At 44.6% G+C, this 22,760-nt stretch overlaps 1 protein-coding gene across 1 annotated transcript in view; it reads right to left on the bottom strand.

The window, feature by feature from the left end:
- The window catches only part of CCM2 (CCM2 scaffold protein), a 52,470-nt gene extending 30,699 nt beyond the window's left edge, over positions 1–21,771 (bottom strand). Inside the window, exon 1 of the mRNA XM_060782747.2 lies at positions 21,580–21,771. Coding sequence (XP_060638730.2) covers positions 21,580–21,609 — 30 coding nt within the window. The 5' untranslated portion in view covers positions 21,610–21,771. The remainder of the gene's footprint in view (positions 1–21,579) is intronic.
- Positions 21,772–22,760: the final 989 nt, after the last annotated feature.

The raw sequence follows: 22,760 nt of genomic DNA, 5'->3' as shown, positions 1-22,760 counted from the left end.
GCACGTTTAGCTCCACAGACAAATAGACAGAGCGGGTCTCAAGAAAATGGTTTGGCTGGAATTTTATTTGTAATTCTATTCCTAACAATGCAGAGGTTTCTAATTTAAACCAGACCTGGGAAGAAGGTTAGAAGCCTTTCTTGTTTCCATAATTTGTGGGTGAAAGAAAACAGAAAGAGGACAAAGATAGCTTCTTAGCTGGATCTTCAAATATTGTTGCATGGCTTCAAGTCAATTCTGACCTATGGTAACCCAAAGGTAAGGAATCTGAGTAAGATCTATTCAGAAGGAGTGAGACCCCCAAATATTATGACCCACCTGCCTTCCAAATGTAAACGTTTTGGGAGAACAGATAGTTAGAGACAGAAATGTTTCCCAGTTTCTACGAAGGTCACATTGTTTACAGGAGAGACAAGCCCAGGCTTCAAAGTCAGGGGGCGTTTCAAAGAATAGCTTCTTTGGTTTAAGAGGCCTCCTGCTGGGTGCCTCTTTAGATCAAGCAACGTTTGGGACTGTGGCTGGGCCTTGGCAGAATTCCTGTGTTTCATGGCCGGTAATCCCAGAGGCTTGTAGCTATCAAGTTCATGGTTAGTAAAAGGCTAAAAGGTTCCTGGTTCTTGTATTGTGGCTTTTGACATTTTGCTCAAGTTCAGAGATTCTACTGACTGCTGTGTTTTTCTGTGGCTTTTTGACTTTGCATTTACCTTTCTTTTGTAACCATTTTTTCATCAATAAACAAGGATTGCTTTTCCTACAGTCCAGTGTGGTGGATTTAATCTTATGGTCTCGTTTCTTGAACTGAGATGCAACAACTCCAAAGGTTTGTGGATGGCCCTCAAGAGCACCAAATACCTCAAACATTCCCACAGCAAGCAAAAAATCAGGCAAGACTGGCAACCAGAAGTTCTCCAGGTATTTTTGGGGGGACAATAAACCAATCCTTTGACCATCTCTGCTTCATGTGGAAACCAGACACCACAGTACGAAGCAAAGAGAAGGCTAAAATCTGACCTCACGTGCATTTACAATGGAGAATGAATGAATCAACCCTACATTATCTGCCATGGCGTATAGTGATGGAAACCCGAGAGTTGTCATTTGCAGAGCATTTTGGTTAGAGAAGGTGAAAGACCTTTTTTTTTAAAAAAAAACAAAAACAAAACTTGTATTAATTTTTTTGTATTAATTCATAAAAAACAATTAAACAAATCCACATACATGCACATACCAATACAATCCTTCCTAACAGCTCTACAATATACATATTTGGTTATACTCTCCCAATTTAGTGACTTCTCCTCCCTTGGGTTGGAGGCATTAATATATAATTCCGCTCTTCCTTCCTATTATCTGTGTGACCGCATTTCTGTGTACGAACCCACGCGATCTCTTTGATCATCTGGAGAGGCCCTCCTCACGCTCCCACCTCCTTCGCAGGAGCGATTGGTGGGGACAAAGGAGAGGGCCTTCTTGGTGGTGGCCCCCTGACTCTGGAACTCACTTCCCAGGGACATCAGACATGCCCCAACTCTGGCAGTCTTTAGGAGGAGCCTGAAAACGTGGTTGTTCCAGTGTGCCTTCCCAGAATAAGGAAAACTCTCAGCAATATGCCCTCAAAATGCACTTTACCACTGATTTAGGACTAACTGTGTTCCTTCAATTCTCTCTGAAAATCCTATCCAAGTTACATCCTACCTTGTTCACATCAGCATTATTTTTTTAATTTTAATGTATTACATTTGGCCTGGCCATTGGTTTTAAATGCCTGTATGTCACTATTGATTGTTAATTGCCTATTTTTTGTTTATGTGATTTATATTAATTTATTTATTTGTCGTGTCAGGACAACCAGTCAAATTATATTACATTTCTAACAGAATAAAGCAAACAAACAGACAAAATACAAAATTTGTAAGTTTGGTAGTTGATTAAATGTCCTTTGACCAGTATCTGGCCACTTGGAGTGCCTCTGGTGTTGCCGTAAGAAGGTCCTCCATTGTGCATGTGGCAGGGCTCAAGTTGCATTGCAGCAGGTGGTCTGTGGTTTGCTCCTCTCCACAATTGCATGTCGAGGATTCCACTTTGTGGCCCCATTTCTTGAGGTTGGCTCTGCATCTCGTGGTGCCAGAGCGCAGTCTGTTCAGCGCCTTCCAAGTCGCCCAGTTTTCTGTGTGCCCAGGGGGGAGTCTCTCATTTGATATCAGCCATTGGTTGAGGTTCTGGGTTTGAGCCTGCCACTTTTGGACTCTCGCTTGCTGAGGTGTTCCAGCGGGTGTCTCTGTAGATCTTAGAAAACTATTTCTAGATTTAAGTCGTTGACATGCTTGCTGATACCCAAACAAGGGATGAGCTGGAGATGTCTCTTTATATGAATTGTATTGTATTGATTGTTTTGTTTATTGATGTATTGTGGGCTTGGCCTCATGTAAGCCGCACCGAGTCCCTTGGGGAGATGATAGCGGGATACAAATAAAGTTTTTTTTTAAATTATTATTATTATTATTACATTTTTCTATTCCTAAATTATGAAGCCTTCTAACCTACAGCTTCCATTGGCTGGAGGCATGTCAGTCAAAGCGGTGTCAAAGTGTATTAAATTCTACAATACAGATACACCTTTAGGGATGCAGTGGGAACCTCATACAAAAAACCAAAGTCTTGGCTGCCTGAACCTACAGTCAGGAAAGAGAGAGCGGAAGCCCAACCGGGCCGCACTAACCATGGCTCAGCAAGCCAGGTTGCCTCAAGGTCTCTGCTATTTGCCTCTGTGCTTTTGGAAGATGAAGGGGAGCCATCGTTTCCTCTGCTATCTGTCTGGTGAGGTTTTGCAGACACCTGGCAGAGAGGAAGCTGAGCAAAAGAGGAGCCCCAAATCCCCTGTAACAGCAAGAACAGGATTATTCAAATAAGAAGCACTGAAGTAGTCCCAGACAAGTCAACCTTTGGCTGTTTGGGGCAAAACAACTGAGAGGAGACATGATGAGGGCCATGCATAAATATGTGAGGGGAAGTCACAGGGAGGAGGGAGCAAGCTTCCTTTCTGCTTCCCTGGAGACTAGGACGCAATGGAGCCATGGCTTCAAACTACAAGAAAGGACATTCCACCTGAACATTAGGAAGAACTTCCTGACTGTGAGAGAGCCGTTCAGCAGTGGAACTCTCTGCCCTGGAGTGTGGTGGAAGCTCCTTCTTTACAGAAGCTGGATGGCCATCTGTCAGGGTGGGGTGGGGGGCTTTGAATGCGATTTTCCTGCTTCTTGGCAGAATGGGGTTGGACTGGATGACCCATGGGTCTCTTCCAACTCTACAATTCTGTGCGCATACACATTGCTGACACCTAGACATTGCTTTGTGTAAAGACAGGCAAAGGGGATTTGGTGTGAACGCACACAAATACACAATACAGCAAAGCCTGCTCTTGTGTCAGTTGGTTCCTTTCAAAGAGAGCAGACTAATTTCCTTCTTCCTGCTTTGGTTATGTAATCACATACTTATTTTAGCAAACTGTGGTTTTTACCTGCCGTTTTTGCATTTGGCCTTGTGATGCATACCACTCTGAATTGAGATATGATGAAGGTCAGCAAAAAAAGGCTGCACATCAGCACGGTGACAGGAGACCAGAGTTCGATTCCCCATTTGGACCTGAACACCTACCAGCTGACTTTGGGCGAGGCACACACTCTTGGCCCCAAAAAACCCCATGATGGGGTCACTTGAGGGTCTACATAACTCCGAAACAACTTGAAGACATACAATGATTGACTTGTTTCAACATGACTGGTGACTCTTCAGATATTTCTGGGAAAATATTGCAAACTGACAGTAACGGACTGGAGAATGGAAAGCCAGGTGGTACGCAGGAACACGTTTGGAAGAATTTCCTCCTTCTGGTCACTCACTTATCTCCTCCATCCGCCTGTTGCGACTTATCACAGAAACAGATAAGTTTCTGGCTAGGTTGCTGTAGGTTTTTTGGGCTATATGGCCATGTTCTAGAAGCATTGTCTCCTGAAGTTTCGCCTGCATCTATGGCAAGCATCCCAGTTTACCTGTCCGAATGGATTCTTCCCTACGAACCATCAAGGTTGTTAAGATCTTCTGGAGGGGCCCTGCTCTCGGTCCCACCACCTTCGGAATCGCGTCTGGTGGGGACGAGGGACAGGGCCTTCTCGGTGGTGGCCCCTCAGCTCTGGAACTCTCTCCCAATGGAGATTAGATCTGCCCCTTCCCTCTTGACTTTCAGAAAGCTGGTAAAATCTTGGCTCTGGAATATAGCATTTGCAGAATGATGACTGAGTCAATAACTGCTGACCGCACTGGCGGCTGGTGATGAATTTGTGATTTTACCCTGACGACTTGGCTTTATGTAATTATTTGATCTGTATTTTAATGTATTAATGTATTACCATGTTATTATGTTTTATCCTATTTGTGTATGAATTTCCTGTTGTTAGCCGGCCTGAGTCCCTCTTCGGAGGTTGAGAAGACCGAGTTATAAAAGCACTAAATAAATAATAAACCTCTGAGGATGCTCGCCACAGATGCAGGTGAAATGTGAGGAGAGAATGCTTCTAGAACACGGCCATACAACCCGAAAAACCTACAAAAACCCAATGATTCCAGCCATGAAAGCCTTTGACAATACAGATGTCAGCGATTTGGCTGAACAGAAACTCAATTTTTCAGACCAGGGCCCCCCAAATTTCACCTGCTGGTTCAGGACTCAGGAAGTGTAGGACAAGGTTTAGCACTTTGCCAGCTGAAATGCTTACAGTAGTTAAAAGGAACGTTTTAGTGGTCACCCAATTCCGCAGATGAATGAGGACAGCAGCCAATGCCTGCTCCAACAGCACAGGCCTCACAACTGTTCTTATGGCCCAGAGGGAGCCCAGAGCTTGGTTGACCCATAGCGGTCACACCCCGTTTATACAGCCGTTCTGGATTAAGCAGCCCATTATGGTTATATTTTTAGCTCTCTCTCTATATATATATCGCATACACACATGCTTCAAGGCAAAACAGGAGAGGGATCTGCAACATGACACCACAAAGGACCAGCAGAAGCCTCTTATACACAGCCAATCCCTGTTTTATCAAATCCAGCTGTGACCCAGAGTCGATAGATCCAGAAGTGACCTTGACACTCTCTTCGGGAAGCAGGGAGAGGAAAGGTGAGAAAATGCAGTTAGGGAGCTACACAGATATGGCACTATGCTAAAATTTCCACAATGACTTCCGATTAAACTTTTGTTCTTTCTGAGACAAAGAAATACATTGCCAAAAGATGAAGAAGGCAGCTTGCACATGAAAGAACAAGCATGTCTCAAAGAAAATCACTCTGCTGCTCTAAAACATTTTACATTTTATTGCCTGTTTATTTATTTGCCTCCCACCCCACCCCACCCCACCAATCCTCATAGAATCATAGTTGGAAGAGACCTCAGGGGATATCCAGTCCAACCCCATTCTGCCAAGAAGCAGGAATATTGCATTCAAATCACCCCTGACAGATGGCCATCCAGCCTCTGTTTCAAAGCTTCCAAAGACACCACACTCCGGGGCAGAGAGTTCCACTGCTGAACGGCTCTCACAGTCAGGAAGTTCTTCCTCTCTTGTAGTTTGAAGCCATTGTTCCATTGCGTCCTAGTCTCCATGGAAGCAGAAAACAAGCTTGCTCCCTCCTCCCTATGACTTCCTCTCACATATTTATGCATGGCTATCATATCTCCTCATCTGGACATGAAGGAGAAGTGGCTCTGTCTGTATTGAGATTTCTCCCAAATTTTGATTCTCCAGATGCTTTGGACCTCATCTCCCATAATTCCTGTTAGCTGAGACAACTGGACCTCTGGGAATTGAAGTCACTGGAGTAAACCACTTCTAGACCATCTTAACTAACAACAAACTAATAGCTAAGACAGAAGATTGGCCTGTGAGTTTAACTTCAATGCTGTATGATTTTTAACATCTCTGCCTGATAAAGAACCCAGTGAAACTTCAAAAGCCTGCATGATGCGTTTTCTGCATTTTGGTTGGTCAAAACGTGCCCCTCTTTTGCAGATTTTGTTTGATATATTACCTACTACTTGCCGAAATATCCCACCCACTGCCTGGTTCACATCTAATCTAATCAGCCCAGCCTCCCGCCCCAATATTTGCAGATTTGATTACTACGCTTTCTCTAGGAGTCTCTAGGGCTGCATCTACACTGCCCTAAATCCCAGGATCTGATCCCAGATTACCTGATTATCTCATAATCCAGCAAGGCAGATAATCTGGGATCAGATCCTGAGGTTTAGGGCAGTGTAGATCCAGCCTAGGTCTTCCAGGTCAAAGAAAAAGCGGTTGTTTACTCATGCTTTTGATTTTGAAATGGTCATATGACTGGTCAAATCAATAAATTATTATTATTCATGCTTTTCCCCTTGGGCAGAATCCTGCACCTTCACATCAGCAAAATTAGAAGGCCTAATGCACTCTACGAGGGATCCTTAGAGACTTCTGTTCTACCCTCTTTTCAACTTCTAACATCATAGAAAAAGCCCTCAAAGTGTCTTTTCTCAACTTCCTGCTCTTTCTAAACCTGAGGAATATTAGGAAGAACACCCTCTTTCCTCTGGAATCTCAGCAGCAACTCAGAGATCTCTCTCGTTTTCTCACCCATTCACACACCAAAAGATAACTGCGAGAAACAGCTGCGCTAACTATACCAAATACCTGGAACGGCAGGTCTGGAAAGATGTGATTCTGTCACATTCATGGACACAACAAAGTTAAATCCACTTCAGTGAATTACATACTAGAAGTCATGGCTGCAAATCTTTCCTGCTATAGATCTCCAAGGAAAGTTGGCTGACACATTGGAAACAGGGATAAAAAATGGTCTTGGATTCCCAGTGGAGAATTCCTTTGTCATTGCGCCCATTACAAAACCAAAACTGGATGAGTTTAAGTTACTAATAACAGGGTTCTCTCTTCCTTTCCCAGATGGCTCTGATACTGAGCTGAGAAGCTCTTGTCCAGTACGATTTCCATCAAGGGCTTAAGCACCTGCCAATTCGCACCATAATGGGATGTTGCAGAGGCCGCTGCGTTGGCCGCAAAACCAAAAACAAGATCCCAAAATCCATCCCTGGGGAACTACCTTTATTGGCTCAACCAAATGGCAAAAAAATCACATCATGTTAGATTTCAACACTTCAAAGTCTTCTTCATCGGATGGAGAAGGTGAAACAGCAAGAGTGTTTGGATCCTGGCCTCTACGTTTGGCTTTGGAGGTTATACAAAGATAGATGAAAAGCAGCCTCCTTCAAGCTCCATGGCCATAAGACAAAAGGAACAAAGACAATCTATATAAATAAAAATGTAATGCTCGTTTGTGGGATTAACATAACTCAAAAACCACTGAGGGAATTGACACGAAATTTGGACACAAGACACCTCTCAGGCCAACAAGTGACCATCACTCATAAAAACACTGGAAAACACAGCGGAAGGGACTTTAAAAGACTCAAAAAGCTAAATGGCGAAGAGCTAAATGACAATACAGAAAAAAGGGAAGAAAGAGGGAGGGTAGCGGAGAAAAAGAAAGAAAGAAAGAAAGAAAGAAAGAAAGAAAGAAAGAAAAGAGGGAGGGAAAGAAAGAAGGAATGGGAGAAGGAAGCATGGAAGCAAAGAGAGAAGGAAGTAAAGAGGTAGAGAAGGAAGAAAGGAGAGAAAGTGGGAGGGAAATAAAAAGGGGGAAGGAAGGAAAGTTAGAGAAGGAAGAAAGGAGAGAAGGAAAGAAAAAAAGGAAAGAAGGAAGGAAAGTGGGAGTGAAGGAAGGGGGGAAGATGTAAAGAAAGAGGGAGGGAAGGAAAGAAGGAAAGAGAGAAGGAAGAAAAGAGACAGCAGAAGAGAAAGAAAAAGGGGGAAGGAAGGAAAGAGATAAAGAAGGAAGGAAGAAGAAAAGATGGGAAGGAAGGAAGGAAGGAAGGAAGGAAGGAAGGAAGGAAAGAGGGTGTGAAGGAAGGGGGAAAAGAAGGAGAGAAAGAGGGAAGGTTGGCCACAGCAAAGCGTGGCGGGTACAGCTAGTCTATATAAATAAAAATGTAATGTTAGTTTGTGGGATTAGCATAACTCAAAAACCACTGGACGAATTGACACGAAATTTGGACACAAGACACCTCTCAGGCCAACAAGTGACCATCACTCATAAAAACACTGAAAAATACAGCAGACGAGACTTAAAAAGCCAAAAAACAAAAATTACATTACAAGGCATGCACATATATATGCAAACACACATATACACAAATATATACACATACAAAGCACATATACACAGACTGGGCCACAGCCAACGCATGGCAGGGGGTGGCTAGTAACTCAAAGGAGTTTGGCTTTTCAGATCTATATGGTTTAAAGCTGTAAGACAGGCATGGAAAAACTTGAGCCCTCCAGGTGTTTTGGACTTCAACCCCTCTGGCTGTTAGGAATTGTGGGAGTTGAAATCCCAAACACCTGGAGCGTTCAAGTTTGCCCATGCCTGCTCTAACAGAATAGGAGAAGCACACTTTTTCTAGGCAAGTGTTACAGCAGAGGCAAGCAAAGTGCAGACTCTCAGAGATGTCTGTAGCCTCCGGGGTCCCATTTTGTGGCTCCTTGAAACCCCCCACCAGTCCCTCAACTTCCCATTTTTGACTTTAAAAGGATTCAAACTCTGGCTGTCCCCATCAACCCTTTTTTATCTGAAGGATTTCCCTAAAAGGCAGTGAGTTATCTCTGTAATCTCATTCGCAAAAGTCACTTTGAATGTGGGACTTTGGTTCTCATTCCTCACCCAGTCGTGCAGAGAAAGAACACTTTGATGCCTGCAAAGCAGAATTGCAGCTACAACTTCGGTAGCAAAAGGTTAAGCAGCGCACCAGGCACTTCTCTGTCAAAATTTGAGGGGGAGTGTCACACCTGTGCTCCCTTCTTCTTCTATATTAAGAGCAAATGAAATGACCTTGCTCTCTTTGGCTACTTTCAGTGGTGTTTGCTGGCTCGGAGTAGGACCAAATTGAATGAAGTCCCGAGGAGGGTAGATTTCATTTGAATGCTATAAGGAATATCTTGACAGTGGAAATGGTCAAGCAATGGGTTCCATTGCCTAGAGAAGTGATAGGGTTTCCTTCCCTGTAGATCTTCAAAAGGAACTCGGTAGCTCAACCAGACAATATGGTCATGGTCTGGAGGCATTCTCTCCTGACGTTTCGCCTGCATCTATGGCAAGCATCCTCAGAGGTAGTGAGGTCTGTTGGAACTAGGAAAATGGGTTTATATATCTGTGGAATGACCAGGGTGGGACAAAGGACTTTTGTCTGCTGGAACTGGGTGTGAATGTTTCAACTGACCACCTTGATTAGCATTTAATGGCTTGGAAGTGCCTGGGGGGAATCAAGGTGGTCAGTTGAAACATTCACACCCAGCTCCAGCAGACAAAAGTCCTTTGTCCCACCCTGGTCATTCCACAGATATATAAACCCATTTTCCTACTTCCAACAAACCTCACTACCTCTGAGGATGCTTGCCATAGATGCAGGCAAAACATCAGGAGAAAATGCCTCCAGAACATGGCCATATAGCCCGGAAAAACCTACAACAACCCAGTGATTCCGGCCATGAAAGCCTTCGATAATACATTCAACCAGACAACTCAGGAGGCCCCTTCTAACTTTATGATTCAGTGATTCATCCAGTCCAATAATAATAAACTTTATTTATACCCCGCCACCATCTCTCCGAAGGGTCTCGGGGTGGCTAACATGAGGCCAAGCCCAAACGAATTACAATAGAGGAAAAAATACATATAAACAAAACAATCCATACAAATAAAAAAGTAATGTTCGGTTGTTGTAGGTTTTTTTCGGGCTGTACGGCCATGGTCTAGAGGCATTCTCTCCTGATGTTTCGCCTGCATCTATGGCAAGCATCCTCTGAGGATGCTTGCCATAGATGCAGGTGAAATGTCAGGAGAGAATGCCTCTAGACCATGGCCGTACAGCCCGAAAAAACCTACAACAACCCATTGATTCCAGCCATGAAAGCCTTCGACAATGTAATGTTCGTTTGTGGAATTAACATAACTCAAATACCACTGGACGAATGGCCACCAAATATGGCCACAAGACACCTAACAACCCAATGTATGTCCTTCACTCAAAAAAATGATTTTGTCATTTGGGAGTTGTAGTTGCTGGGATTTATAGTTCACCTACAATCAAAGAGCATTCTGAACTCCACCAGTGGTGGAATTGAACCAAATGTGGCACACAGGACTCCCGTGACCAAACAGAAAACAATAGAAGGGCTCAATGCTCAATATGCCCAAATGTGAACACTGGTGGAGTTTGGGGGAAATAGAGCTTGACATTTGGGAGTTGTAGTTGTTGGGATTTATAGTTCACCTCCAATCAAAGAGCTTTCTGAACCCCACCAACGATAGAATTGGGCCAAACTTCCTACACAAAACCCCTATGACCAACAGAAAATACTATGTTTTCTGATGGTCTTTGGCGACCCATCTGACACCCTCTCACGACCCCCACAGGGGTCCCAACCCCCAAGTTGAGAACCACTGATTTAGAGGCAGTATGGGATTCTGGGGGGCTTGTAGGGCGGGGATATTCCCACATACTCTCAAACATTTGGAGGTCTTTCTGCACCATTTCAGGGTAGAAGGCATGGGAAAGTCTTGCTGAGCTTTTCCTCAAAAGTTTTGCAGAACGAAGGAGGGGCTCCAGGGGCCAACTCTTTGCCCCAGAGTGTGTTGGAGGCTGCTTCTTTGGAAGCTTTTAAGCAGAGGCTGGATGGCCATCTGTCAGGGGTGATTTGAATGCAATATTCCTGCTTCTTGGCAGGGGGTTGGACTGGATGGCCCATGAGGTCTCTTCCAACTCTTTGATTCTATGATTCTATGACAGGCCCACCCTGGCCTGTATGCCAACAAAGCAATTCAGAAGGAGAAAGCAAGCTTACAGACTTAAGCAACCTCAAAGAGCGCACCAAAATGACTTTCTGAAATAATCACCCACTTTCTGAACTCATCTGAGTGCAGAAGAGGAACATTCCATCTCAAAACAACTTTAAAAAGTCCCAGGATTCCCATATTTTTTCAAGCCCAGAGGACAGTTGCACTGCAAGCAAACATCCAGCCGGTTTGGATGGCGTTCACCTACACATCGCTCTGGGAATCGTGGCTTGGCAGGCCGCAATGGGCGGCTCTGCTGCCACCTTCTGAACCGGCACTTACTGCAGACTCCTACGGAGAAAGCGAAAGGATAAAAATAGCAGCTTTCCCACAGTTATGTCCTGGCCCAGCGAGGGTGGGGAGGCAGCGGGCTTCAAAGGCTATGAGCTCATAGGGTGGCTCTCCTTCCTAGAAGAAACCAAGTTGGAAAGAGAAAGAGAGAGGGGGGAGCAAGCAAGAAAGCAAGATGTTCAATGTATTGTCGAAGGCTTTCAGAGAAGTCATTGAAATCCACAAGCATGTGGACAATTTCAAGAGAAAGGAGGAAACCATGAAAATGAACGAAATCTGGCTACCAGTATTTAAAAACTCTAAAATTACAACAGCAAAACAGCAGAGAGGAAACAAACAAGGACATTAATGACTTAGATGAAGGGTTAGAAGGCATGATCATCAAGTTTGCAGGCAACACCAAATTGGGAGGGAGAGCCAATACTCCAGAGGACAGGAGCAGGATTCAAAACGATCTTGACAGATTAGAGAGATGAAGGGCCAAAACTAACAAAATGAAGTTCAACAGTGACAAATGCAAGATACTCCACTTAGGCAGAAAAAACAAAATGCAAAGATAGAGAATGGGGGACAATGCCTGGCTCGAGAGCAGTACGTGTGCAAAAGATCTTGGAGTCCTCGTGGACAGGAAGGGGAACATGAGCCAGGAATGGGATGTGGCGGCAAAAAAGCCAATGGGATTTTGGCCTCCATCAATAGGAGCCTAGTGTCTAGATCTAGGGAAGTCATGCTCCCCATGCTCTATTCCGCTCTGGTTAGACCACACCTGGAATATTGTGTCCAATTCTGGGAACCACAATTCAAGAGAGATATTGACAAGCTGGAATGTGTCCAGAGGAGGGCAACTAAAATGATCAAGGTTCTGGAGAACAAGCCCTATGAGGAGCGGCTTAGGGAACTGGGCATGTTTAGCCTGAAGAAGAGAAGGCTGAGAGGAGATATGATAGCCATGTATAAATATGTGAGAGGAAGCCACAGGGAGGAGGAGGGAGCAAGCTTGTTTTCTGCTTCCTTGCAGACTAGGACGCGGAACAATGGCTTCAAACTACAAGAGAGGAGATTCCATCTGAACATGAGGAAGAACTTCCTGACTGTGAGAGCCGTTCAGCAGTGGAACTCTCTGCCCCGGAGTGTGGTGGAGGCTCCTTCTTTGGAAGCTTTTAAGCAGAGGCTGGATGGCCATCTGTCAGGGGTGATTTGAATGCAATATTCCTGCTTCTTTGCAGGGGGTTGGACTGGATGGCCCGTGAGGTCTCTTCCAACTCTTTTATTTTTCATTCTATGATTCTATGACAGCTAATCACCTCTCAACAAACGTTTGCTCCAGGCACTATCAGGCAATTATGTGCTAATCAAGGTGATCAGTTGAAACATTCACACCTAGCTCCAGCAGACAAGAGTCCTTTCTCCCACCCTGGTCATTCCACAGGAAACCCTTTTTCCTAGTTCCAACAGACCTCACTACCTCTGAGGATGCTTGCCATAGATGCAGGCGAAACGTCAGGAGAAAATGCCTCTAGACCATGGTCATATAACCCGAAAAAACCTACAACAACCCAAAGCAAGATGTCTTTATGTTTGCATCAAGTTTGCATATCCCGTTAATAAGGTTGAAGAAAGAACCAACAGCTGCCTTTTCCACCAGTTCCATTTCAAGCAGACCTCAAAATACTGCTCATAACCATTAATAGCCTTTCCCAGTTTAGATCAGTGGGCCGTGAGCCCTAAAATAAGGTCAGTGGCTCTAGATTATCCAATATGTTGGCAAGCAGATGGAGACTACTGGATTGCATACATTCTGTATCAGAAGCTAGAGCTGATGTGGTCACTCCAGTGCAATTTTCTGAATCAGCACTCCAAATAACCAAACCGAATCTAAAGTTGACCAAAAACTGATTCTTAACCCTTTTGGTACTAACGTTGGAGAGTGGTCCCTGGTCAAAAAACGTTTGGGAACTACTGGTTTCATAGAATTCTAGAGTTGGAAGAGACCTCGTGGGCCATCCAGCCCAACCCCATTCTGCCAAAAAGCAGGAAAATCACATTCAAAGCACCCCCGACAGATGGCCATCCAGCCTCTGTTTAAAAGCCTCCAAAGAAGGAGCCTCCACCACACTCTGGGGCAGAGAGTTCCACTGCTGAACAGCTCTCACAGTCAGGAAGTTCTTCCTAATAATAATAATAATCATCATCATCATCTTTATTTATACCCCGCCACCCATTCTGCCAAAAAGCAGGAAAATCACATTCAAAGCACCCCCGACAGATGGCCATCCAGCCTCTGTTTAAAAGCCTCCAAAGAAGGAGCCTCCACCACACTCTGCGGAAGAGAGTTCCACTGCTGAACAGCTCTCACAGTCAGGAAGTTCTTCCTAATAATAATCATCATCATCATCATCTTTATTTATACCCCGCCACCCATTCTGCCAAGAAGCAGGAAAATCACATTCAAAGCACCCCCGACAGATAGCCATCGAGCCTCTGTTTAAAAGCCTCCAAAGAAGGAGCCTCCACCACACTCCGAGGCAGAGAGTTCCACTGCTGAACGGCTCTTACAGTCAGGAAGTTCTTCCTAATAATCATCATCATCATCTTTATTTATACCCCGCCACCCATTCTGCCAAGAAGCAGGAAAATCACATTCAAAGCACCCCTAACAGATGGCCATCCAGCCTCTGTTTAAAAGCCTCCAAAGAAGAAGCCTCCACCACACTCCGAGGCAGAGAGTTCCACTGCTGAACAGCTCTCACAGTCAGGAAGTTCTTCCCAATAATAATCATCATCATCTTTATTTATACCCCGCCACCATCCCCCCGATGGGGACTTGGGGCGGCTTACATGAAGTCAAGCCCAAACAACAAATTACAACAGAATAAAACCGAAAACGCAGACAATAAACAACATTATAATTACATAAAACATGTGAATGCATAGCAATATACAATTACAATAAACACAATCACGGTGGCAATGGGTGGGCTACATGTAAAGATTAAAAGAAAAACTAATTTAAAACTAATTTAAAACTCGGATGAGATAAAGGAGAAGCAGGTTATTCGTAGAGGAGGGCTCATTATAGCGGGGGGTTGTTGAATCAAGCTAATGTTCAGACATAATCTCTTTTCATGTAGTTTGAAGCCACTGTTTCACACCCTAATCTCCAGGGAAGCAGTAAATAAGCCTACTCCCTCCTCACTATGACTTTCCCTCCCATCTTGATACATGGCCCTCGTCATGTCTCCTCTCAGCCTTCTCTTCTTCAGGCTAAACACTCGCAGCTCTTTAAGCCGCTCCTCATAGGGTTTGTTCTCCAGACCTTTGATCATTTTAGTCAGCCTCTTCTAGACACATTCCAGCTTGTAAATATCTCTCTTCAACTGTGGTGTGCAGAATTGGACTCAGTGTTCCAGGTGTGGTCTGACTAAGGCAGAATAGAGCATGGGGAGCATGACTTCCCTGGATCTAGACACTATACTCCGATTGATGCAGGACAAAATCCCGCTGACTTTTTTTGCCACCGCATCACATTGTTGGCTCATCTTTAATTTGTTGTTCATGAAGACTCCAAGATCTTTTTCACACATACTGCTCTCGAGCCAGGCATTGTCCCCCATTCTGTATCTTTGCAGACTATCTGAAAGACCGTATCTCCCTATATGAGTTGATGTAGGTTTTAGTTCGGTTGCCTTGCTCTGCCCTCTTTTCTCCCGCCAGCGAAACTATTTTAATCTAGGCCATTACTTCTGAAATCATGGGACAGGAGGGTTTTTTCATACGAGTATACTTTCTCTTCTATCCTTTTCATTATGTCTAAATGTGGGGTTTTTTTTTTACTAGAATTACTTTCTTTTTAAAGAAACTTTTACACAATAAAGTTTTATCTGTTGCAAACCACCTTGGGCAGAATTAGAAATGAATGAATAGCTCTTTTCAAGAATGCTGCTAATGGACTTTGCAATAAACTTCACCGAAATACAGGGAGCTGCCTCTGGAACAAGTGTGCGAGGTTAAAGTTCGTCATCAGTGCTGGCCATTTTATTTATGTCAGGATTCCACTTTTTGCAGTACCTGCAGGGCCAAAGTTTGCCCATGCCTCCACTATAGGAAGCCTGCAAGCAGGACACGGAAACACCCAGACCTTCTATATGGCTCCAAGGAACTCCACTTTCTGCAGTATCTGAAGGGCTGAAGTTTGCCTAAGCCTGCACTACAGGAAGCCTGCAAGCAAAACATGAAAACAACCAGACCTTCTATATGGCTTCTAGGAGCTCCACTGTCTGCAGTACCTGCAGGTCCTAAGTTTGCCCATGCCTGCACTATAAGAAGCCTGCAAGCAGGACATGAGGACAACCAGACCTTCTATATGGCTCCTAGGAACTCTACTTTCTGCAGTACCTGGAGGGCCAACGTTTGTCCAAGCCTGCAGTATAGGAAGCCTGCAAGCAGAACATGAAGGCGACCAGAACTTCTATATGGCTCCTAGGAGCTCCACTTTCTGCAGTACCTGTAGGTCCTAAGTTTGCCCATGCCTGCACTATAGGAAGCCTGCAAGCAGAACATGAAGACAACCACAACACTTATATGGCTCCAAGGAGCTCCACTTTCTGCAGTATCTGAAGGGCCGTAGTTTGCCTAAGCCTACACTACAGGAAGCCTGCAAGCAGGACATGAAGACCACCAGAACTTCTATATGGCTCCAAGGAGCTCCACTTTCTGGAGTACCTGCAGGTCCTAAGTTTGCCCATGCCTGCACTATAGGAAGCCTGCAAGCAGAACATGAAGACAACCACAACTTCTATATGGCTCCTAGGAACTCCACTTTCTGCAGTATCTGAAGGGCCGTAGTTTGCCTAAGCCTACACTACAGGAAGCCTGCAAGCAGAACATGAAGACAACCACAACTTCTATATGGCTCCAAGGAGCTCCACTTTCTGCAGTACCTGCAGGTCCTAGGTTTGCCCATGCCTGCATTATAAGATGCCTGCAAGCAGGACATGAAGACAACCACACCTTCTATATGGCTCCTAGGAACTCCACTTTCTGCAGTATCTGAAGGGCCGTAGTTTGCCTAAGCCTACACTACAGGAAGCCTGCAAGCAGAACATGAAGACAACCAGATCTTCTATATGGCTCCTAGGAGCTCAACTTTCTGCAATACCAGCAGGGCCAACGTTTGCCCATGCCTGCACGATTGGAAGCCTGCAAGCAGGACATGAAGACAACCACAACTTCTATATGGCTCCTAGGAGCTCAACTTTCTGCAGTACCAGCAGGGCCAACGTTTGCCCATGCCTGCACGATTGGAAGCCTGCAAGCAGGACATGAAGACAACCACAACTTCTATATGGTTCCTACACATGAAAAGAGTGCTTGTCATATAGTCATCATAACTACCACTGTCTTTCCTTCCTGGTGCTCAAGGCCATGTATTCACTGTTTACTCCTGACAACTACTTTGTGAGGAACAGAGGCTAATCATTCCAGGCCTGAATGATATCTGAACCAAGATCTCTACTCCACGCCAGCAGTTGCAGATAAACATCCCTGCAGGGTGAAGAACAATCCTTTGACCTCATTGTGCAGCTTCCATGGAAAAGACATAAGAGGAGAAAAGATAAGAATGAATAACGTTACTGCTGCACCTGTGACATGATGGAACCATCACAGTCTCCAAACGCACAGCAAGCTGGAAAGCTAACACTCACAAGTAAAGGGGCAAAAGGATGATTGAATATATCTCTGGTCACTAATTATCCCAAGGTAATGATCACAATTCAATGTTCTGTAAGGAGATTGTTCTTTCAACCCCCCCTTCCCCAGCTGCCACAAATTCTTATTTCAATTCCACAGTGAAACCAAACTAAAATTAGCAGGACATTTTAATTAGCACACTCCTCTTGGGAAGAGTCAGAAGCACATTTCTGAACAATCAGGTCGAAAGAAAGGCCCTCATTGTCCTTGCGTGTTGTTCCAGTCATGTGCAAGAACTGTCATCTAAACAGTTTCCATTCAATTTTACAAAACTCTGTACACTGAACCTCCCAAGAAGATTAACATGGAATGAAACCCCTTTCCCATTTCTTTGTGAATCACTGTGATGCTGGAAAAGGCGCATACCGCTACCTTCTTCCGCCTGGGAAACACTCCTAAGCTTCATCCACAAAGTCCCTATTTAACCACAGTGGTTCAACAGGAAATACAGGAAGGGCGGGAAGCCAGAAGGTTTGCCTGCCCCCAATTTCTAGGAATCGAAGACGAAAAAGCACCAAACATGCATGGCCTTTGCCAAATAGAGACAAAATTAAAACCCTAAAACGGGTGGCAAATATTACTGGCCAGGGAGAAAAAGTGCCTGGAAATATTGCTGGAAGAAGCTACTACTAAATACCTAAAGAGCGGCAACAAGAATCACACACAAATGAAGAAAATACAAAATATTGTTGAGGCTACTAGAGATCTATCATTCTGTCCTGTACTCCTGTGAGCCTTTCACCTCGCTTTGTGGCCGCTAAGCAAGATATCTGAGTTATGAAAACTTGGAAACAAATCATAGAATGTATTGTCAAAGGCTTTCATGGCCGGAATCACTGGGTTGTTGTAGGTTTTCCGGGCTATATGGCCATGTTCTAGAGGCATTTTCTCCTGACGTTTCGCCTGCATCTATGGCAAGCAACCCTCACTACCTCTGAGGATGCTTGCCATAGATGCAGGCGAAACGTCAGGAGAAAATGCCTCTAGAACATGGCCATATAGCCCGAAAAACCTACAACAACCCAAAAAATAGAATTATAGAATCACAGAGTTGGAAGAGACCTCATGGGCCATCCAGTCCAACCCTATTCTGCCAAGAAGCAGGAAAACTGCATTCAAAGCACCCTCGACAGATGGCCACCTAGCTTCTGCTTAAAAGCTTCCAAAGAAGGAGCTTCCACCACACTCCAGGGCAGAGAGTTCCACTGCTGAACAGCTCTCACAGTCAGGAAGTTCTTCCTCGTGTTCAGATCGAATCTCCATAGTTCCACGTCCTAGTCTCCAGGGAAGCAGAAAACAAGTCTGCTCCCTCCTCTCTATGACTTCCTCTCACATATTTATACATGGCTATCATGTCTCCTCTCAGCCTTCTCTTCTTCAGACTAAACATGCCCAGCTCTTTAAGCCACTCCTCATAGGGCTTGTTCTCCAGACCCTTGATCATTTTAGTCCAGCTTGTCAATGCACACAGGGGTTTTCCACCATTGTTTTCTTCCAAGGCTGAGATAGTGTGACTCCTCAAGGCCAGTTTTCCACAGCTGAACAGGGATTCAATAATCCTAATCCAACACTCAAACCATTAAACCAGGCAGGGGCAAACTTCGGTCCTCCCTCCAGGTCTATTGGACTCCAACTCCCACAAGTCCAAAACCTGGAGATTGGGCTGAAGTTTGCTCATGCCTGCATTAAACCATGAACTATAGCTGTATCTTGACTCCACCACACTCTCTGTGCCATTTTTCATTTATGTGCTTGCATTAGCTTGTCACTGAGTTTAGAATCCCACCTTTGGCCTTCTTCAACCCAAAGCTTTACCTTACACTGCTACGAAACCTTCCTTAACTCCTTTTTCAACCACATAGTCTCTGTCATTGCAAACTTGAGTACACACCAAAAAGTCATCATTTCAGAAGAACACCCTTTCAATTTAGTGGACAATTCCAGTCATTAGCTCAATACAGTTAAAACATCCTATTAACAAAGAGACATAATCAATTTCAGTGACAAATTGGATAGCCACTCTCCTGTTTGAGGATTAAGGCTAGTTCTCTCACAAAGGAAAAAGCATCTCAATCAGAAGTACAGCTTTAAAGCATGGACAACCATTGCCCTTAGACAGTGTGGTCTTGTGAAGCAACCACAAAGACATTTGCATTTTCTAGGCCTTGGCTGTGTTGGGTTGTCGTCGTGGCCTCTTTGAGGTTGCCTGGTATCTATCGCAGCCGGTGTTTGAAAGCTTTTCCCACCCACATTCTCCTATTTTCTCCACGCAAATGATGTGTGCTGTCAGAACAGCCTGTTCTGTTACAGAAAAGGAAAAAAATCAACCAGATGAGAAAAAATATGTCACCGCACTTTGACTGAGGCTGTGTTCTAGTGGGTGTTCGGCGCTCTGTTTTAAATCACTATTAGCAAGCTACAGTTTGCCACTTGACATTTAAAAAGAAAGGGTGTGTAAAGAAAGACCTTTCCCCCCACCAGGGCAGTCTTCCCATCTTTACCCTCCTTTTCAATCCCCAGCAATAATGGAAATCACAAACACCCACAACCTGTTCTCCCTTCCCCATCTATTGCTACAAGTCATTCCTCCTTCACTGTTTCAATCACATAACTCCTCATGTTCTAGCCAGCTAACAGACCTCTTATTTGTGAGCGACGGCATTGTACAGCATTTCTTAAATCTAGAAATAGTTTTCTAAGATCTACAGAGACACTCGCTGGAACACCTCAGCAAGCGAGAGTCCAAAAGTGGCAGGCTCGAACCAAGAACCTCAACTAATGGCTGATACCCAATGAGAGACTCCCCCCTGGGCACACGGAAGACGGGGCGACTTGGAAGGCGCTGAACAGACTGCGCTCTGGCACCACGAGATGCAGAGCCAACCTCAAGAAATGGGGCCACAAAGTAGAATTCACGACATGCGAGTGTGGAGAAGAGCAAACCACTGACCACCTGCTGCAATGCACCCTGAGCCTTGCCACAGGCACAATGGAGGACCTCCTTGCAGCAACACCAGAGGCACTCCAAGTGGCCAGATACCAGTGAAAGGACATTTCATCAACTACTAAACCCCCACCCCCCCTATATATATTATTCTAGTGAATCCATGCCTTCAAATGTCCCTGTTGACCAGAAACATTTATTTTCTGGTCCCTAATTCTGGGAGAATTCTACTCATGCATCTTTGATTGTAGAGGAAAAGAGAGCATGCCCCCCAAATAATGTATTAATGCAATGCTGTCCATCATACAAAACTTAAAAGCATAATTTAAGGCGATATTTTTTATAAGACCAATCAGAAGGTGCATAATTCATCACACCAGTCTTTGGAGTCAACGTTGTGAGGCAAAGATGATAATGAAATATCATTCTTAAGGTAGTAAAGGCAATAATAATAATAATAATAAACTTTATTATCATCTCCCCAGGGGACTCGGTGAGGCTTACATGAGGCCGAGCCCAGAATACAACAATACAAGCATAACAACAAGAATACAAGCAATTAAAATCAACAAGACACCCCAAAAGGCCCTGAGTGAGGAGCCCTCATCCTTGGGATGCCTCTCCAAAACAAACGGGGGCCCGTTTTAATTAATGAAGGCAACTGGGTTGTTGTAGTTTTTTCAGGCTATATGGCCATGTTCTAGAGGCATTCTCTCCTGACGTTTTGCGTGCATATATAGCAAGCATCCTCAGAGGTCGTGAGGTCTGTTGGAAACTAGAAGAAAGGGTTTATATATCCGTGGAATGATCAGGGTGGGACAAAGGACTCTTGTCTGCTGGAGCTAGGTGTGAATGTTTCAACTGACCACCTTGATTAGCATTTGATGGCCTGGCAGTGCCTGTGGCAATCTTTTGTTGAGAGGTGATTAGATGTCCTAGCTCCAACAGACAAGAGTCCTTTGCCCTACCCTGGTCATTCCACAGACATATAAACCCATTTTCCTAGTTCCAAAAAACCTACATCTCTTTTTCCTTTTTTGTCAGTGAAATGACCAAGGTGGGACAAAGAACTCTTACCTGTTGGTGCTAGGTGTGGATGTTTCAACTGACCACCTTGATTAGCATTAGCAATAACTGGGTTGTTGTAGGTTTTTCGAGCTATATGGCCATGTTCTAGAGGCATTTTCTCCTGACGTTTCGCCTGCATCTGTGGCAAGCATCCTCAGAGGTAGTGAGGTCTGCTGGAACTAGGAAAAAGGGTTTATATATCTGTGGAATGACCAGGGTTGGGCAAAGGACTCTTGTCTGCTGGAGCTAGGTGTGAATGTTTCAACTGACCACCTTGATTAGCATATAATGGCCTGACTGTGCCTGGGGGGAATCTTTTGTTGAGAGGTGATTAGATGTCCTTGTTTGTTTCCTCTCTGTTCTGGTGCTGTTGTAGGCAACTATCTGACTAATTAAATACATAGTAATTAACTGGAATGCCCCCCCTCACATACTTTTGGAAAGGTCAAGGCCTCAAGTTTCCCTTCTCCCCAAAAGTCCCTCTCCCCACAAATAAATAAACCAAGCAAGCAAGCAAACCAATCAACCCCACCTTCTTGGCCCTCTTGCCTTCCTCCTCCATCTCTCAGGCGGGGCCCGGAGGCGTCATCTTGGCTCCTTCCCCGCCTCGGCCTCCGCCTTCACTGCGCCGCCATCGCCTCCAATGGAGCCCGACGCCAACAACTTTTCAATCCTGCCGCCATCTTGGGCGTCGACGTTCCCGGCGTGCACCGCGCGCGCGCTCGCTTTGGCTCCCACTCCATTCAAGCTCGCCAGGGAGATCGAAGGATGACGTCAGTCCTCCGCAAAGCGAAAGGGACAGACGAGAGGAGCACGGGCACAGAGCGGTTCCGTCGGCCTGGTAGGGGCCCCGGTGCGCATGCGCAGAGGAACAACTTCCGGTCCCCATTCAAAAAACATTACCCAGGCAATTTTGGCTATTCATTTTTGAAACCACGTTCTGTGTTTATTGTAACTTGACTTTTGTGAGATGTATTCTCGATCTGTGCATTTAAATATGTGCTTTTAAGGAATGTATTTTAGTAGAATATTTATTTATTATTAACTTTATTTATTGATAAATAATAAATGTATTTATTAATAAATTATTTAATAATAAATAAATAATAGAATAATAACAATACATAATATTATAGTATAAAAGATGATACTAACAATATATAATAATATAGAATTTTTTATTTATCCTGTCATCAGCAGCCATACCATTGTATTACAATTCTAACAGAGCAAAACAAACACAGAGGTTAAAAAGAAAAAGAAAAAAAAACACACAGATTTTGCAAACTCGGTAGTTGGTTAAATGTCCTTTGACCAGTATCTGGCCACTTGGAGTACCTCTGGTGTTGCCGCCAATCTGCTTTTCTGAAGTTGTATCTTCGTTTAAATCGAACTTCCTGAGGCCTTATTGTTGGCATATTATTGGTCGGTGCTGTGTGTTTGGGATTGGTGGTCCCACTGATTTGGTGCATTGCTGTACAATGCTGTCACTCACAAATAGGAGGTCTGGGTTATAACCTCGGTGCCATCTCCCGCTGTTGTAGGATGGGGGAAGCTTGCTATGATGGATGAGTGATAGTTTGTGCAGTTCAGACCAGGACAGGACAACCTCTCCATTTCTGTCCTCTTGGGCATAGCCCCATTCATGGCTATGGCTGTTGAAGTCACCAATTACTACCACCCTTTGGTGCCTGTCAGAGTTCTCGGGGGAGG

Source organism: Anolis sagrei, chromosome 6 (genome assembly GCF_037176765.1).
Source record: "Anolis sagrei isolate rAnoSag1 chromosome 6, rAnoSag1.mat, whole genome shotgun sequence".
In the NCBI taxonomy this organism is placed as follows: Eukaryota; Metazoa; Chordata; class Lepidosauria; order Squamata; family Dactyloidae; genus Anolis; species Anolis sagrei.
The sequence above is the reverse complement of the archived record's forward strand: the minus strand, read 5'-3'. Positions and strand labels throughout refer to the sequence as shown.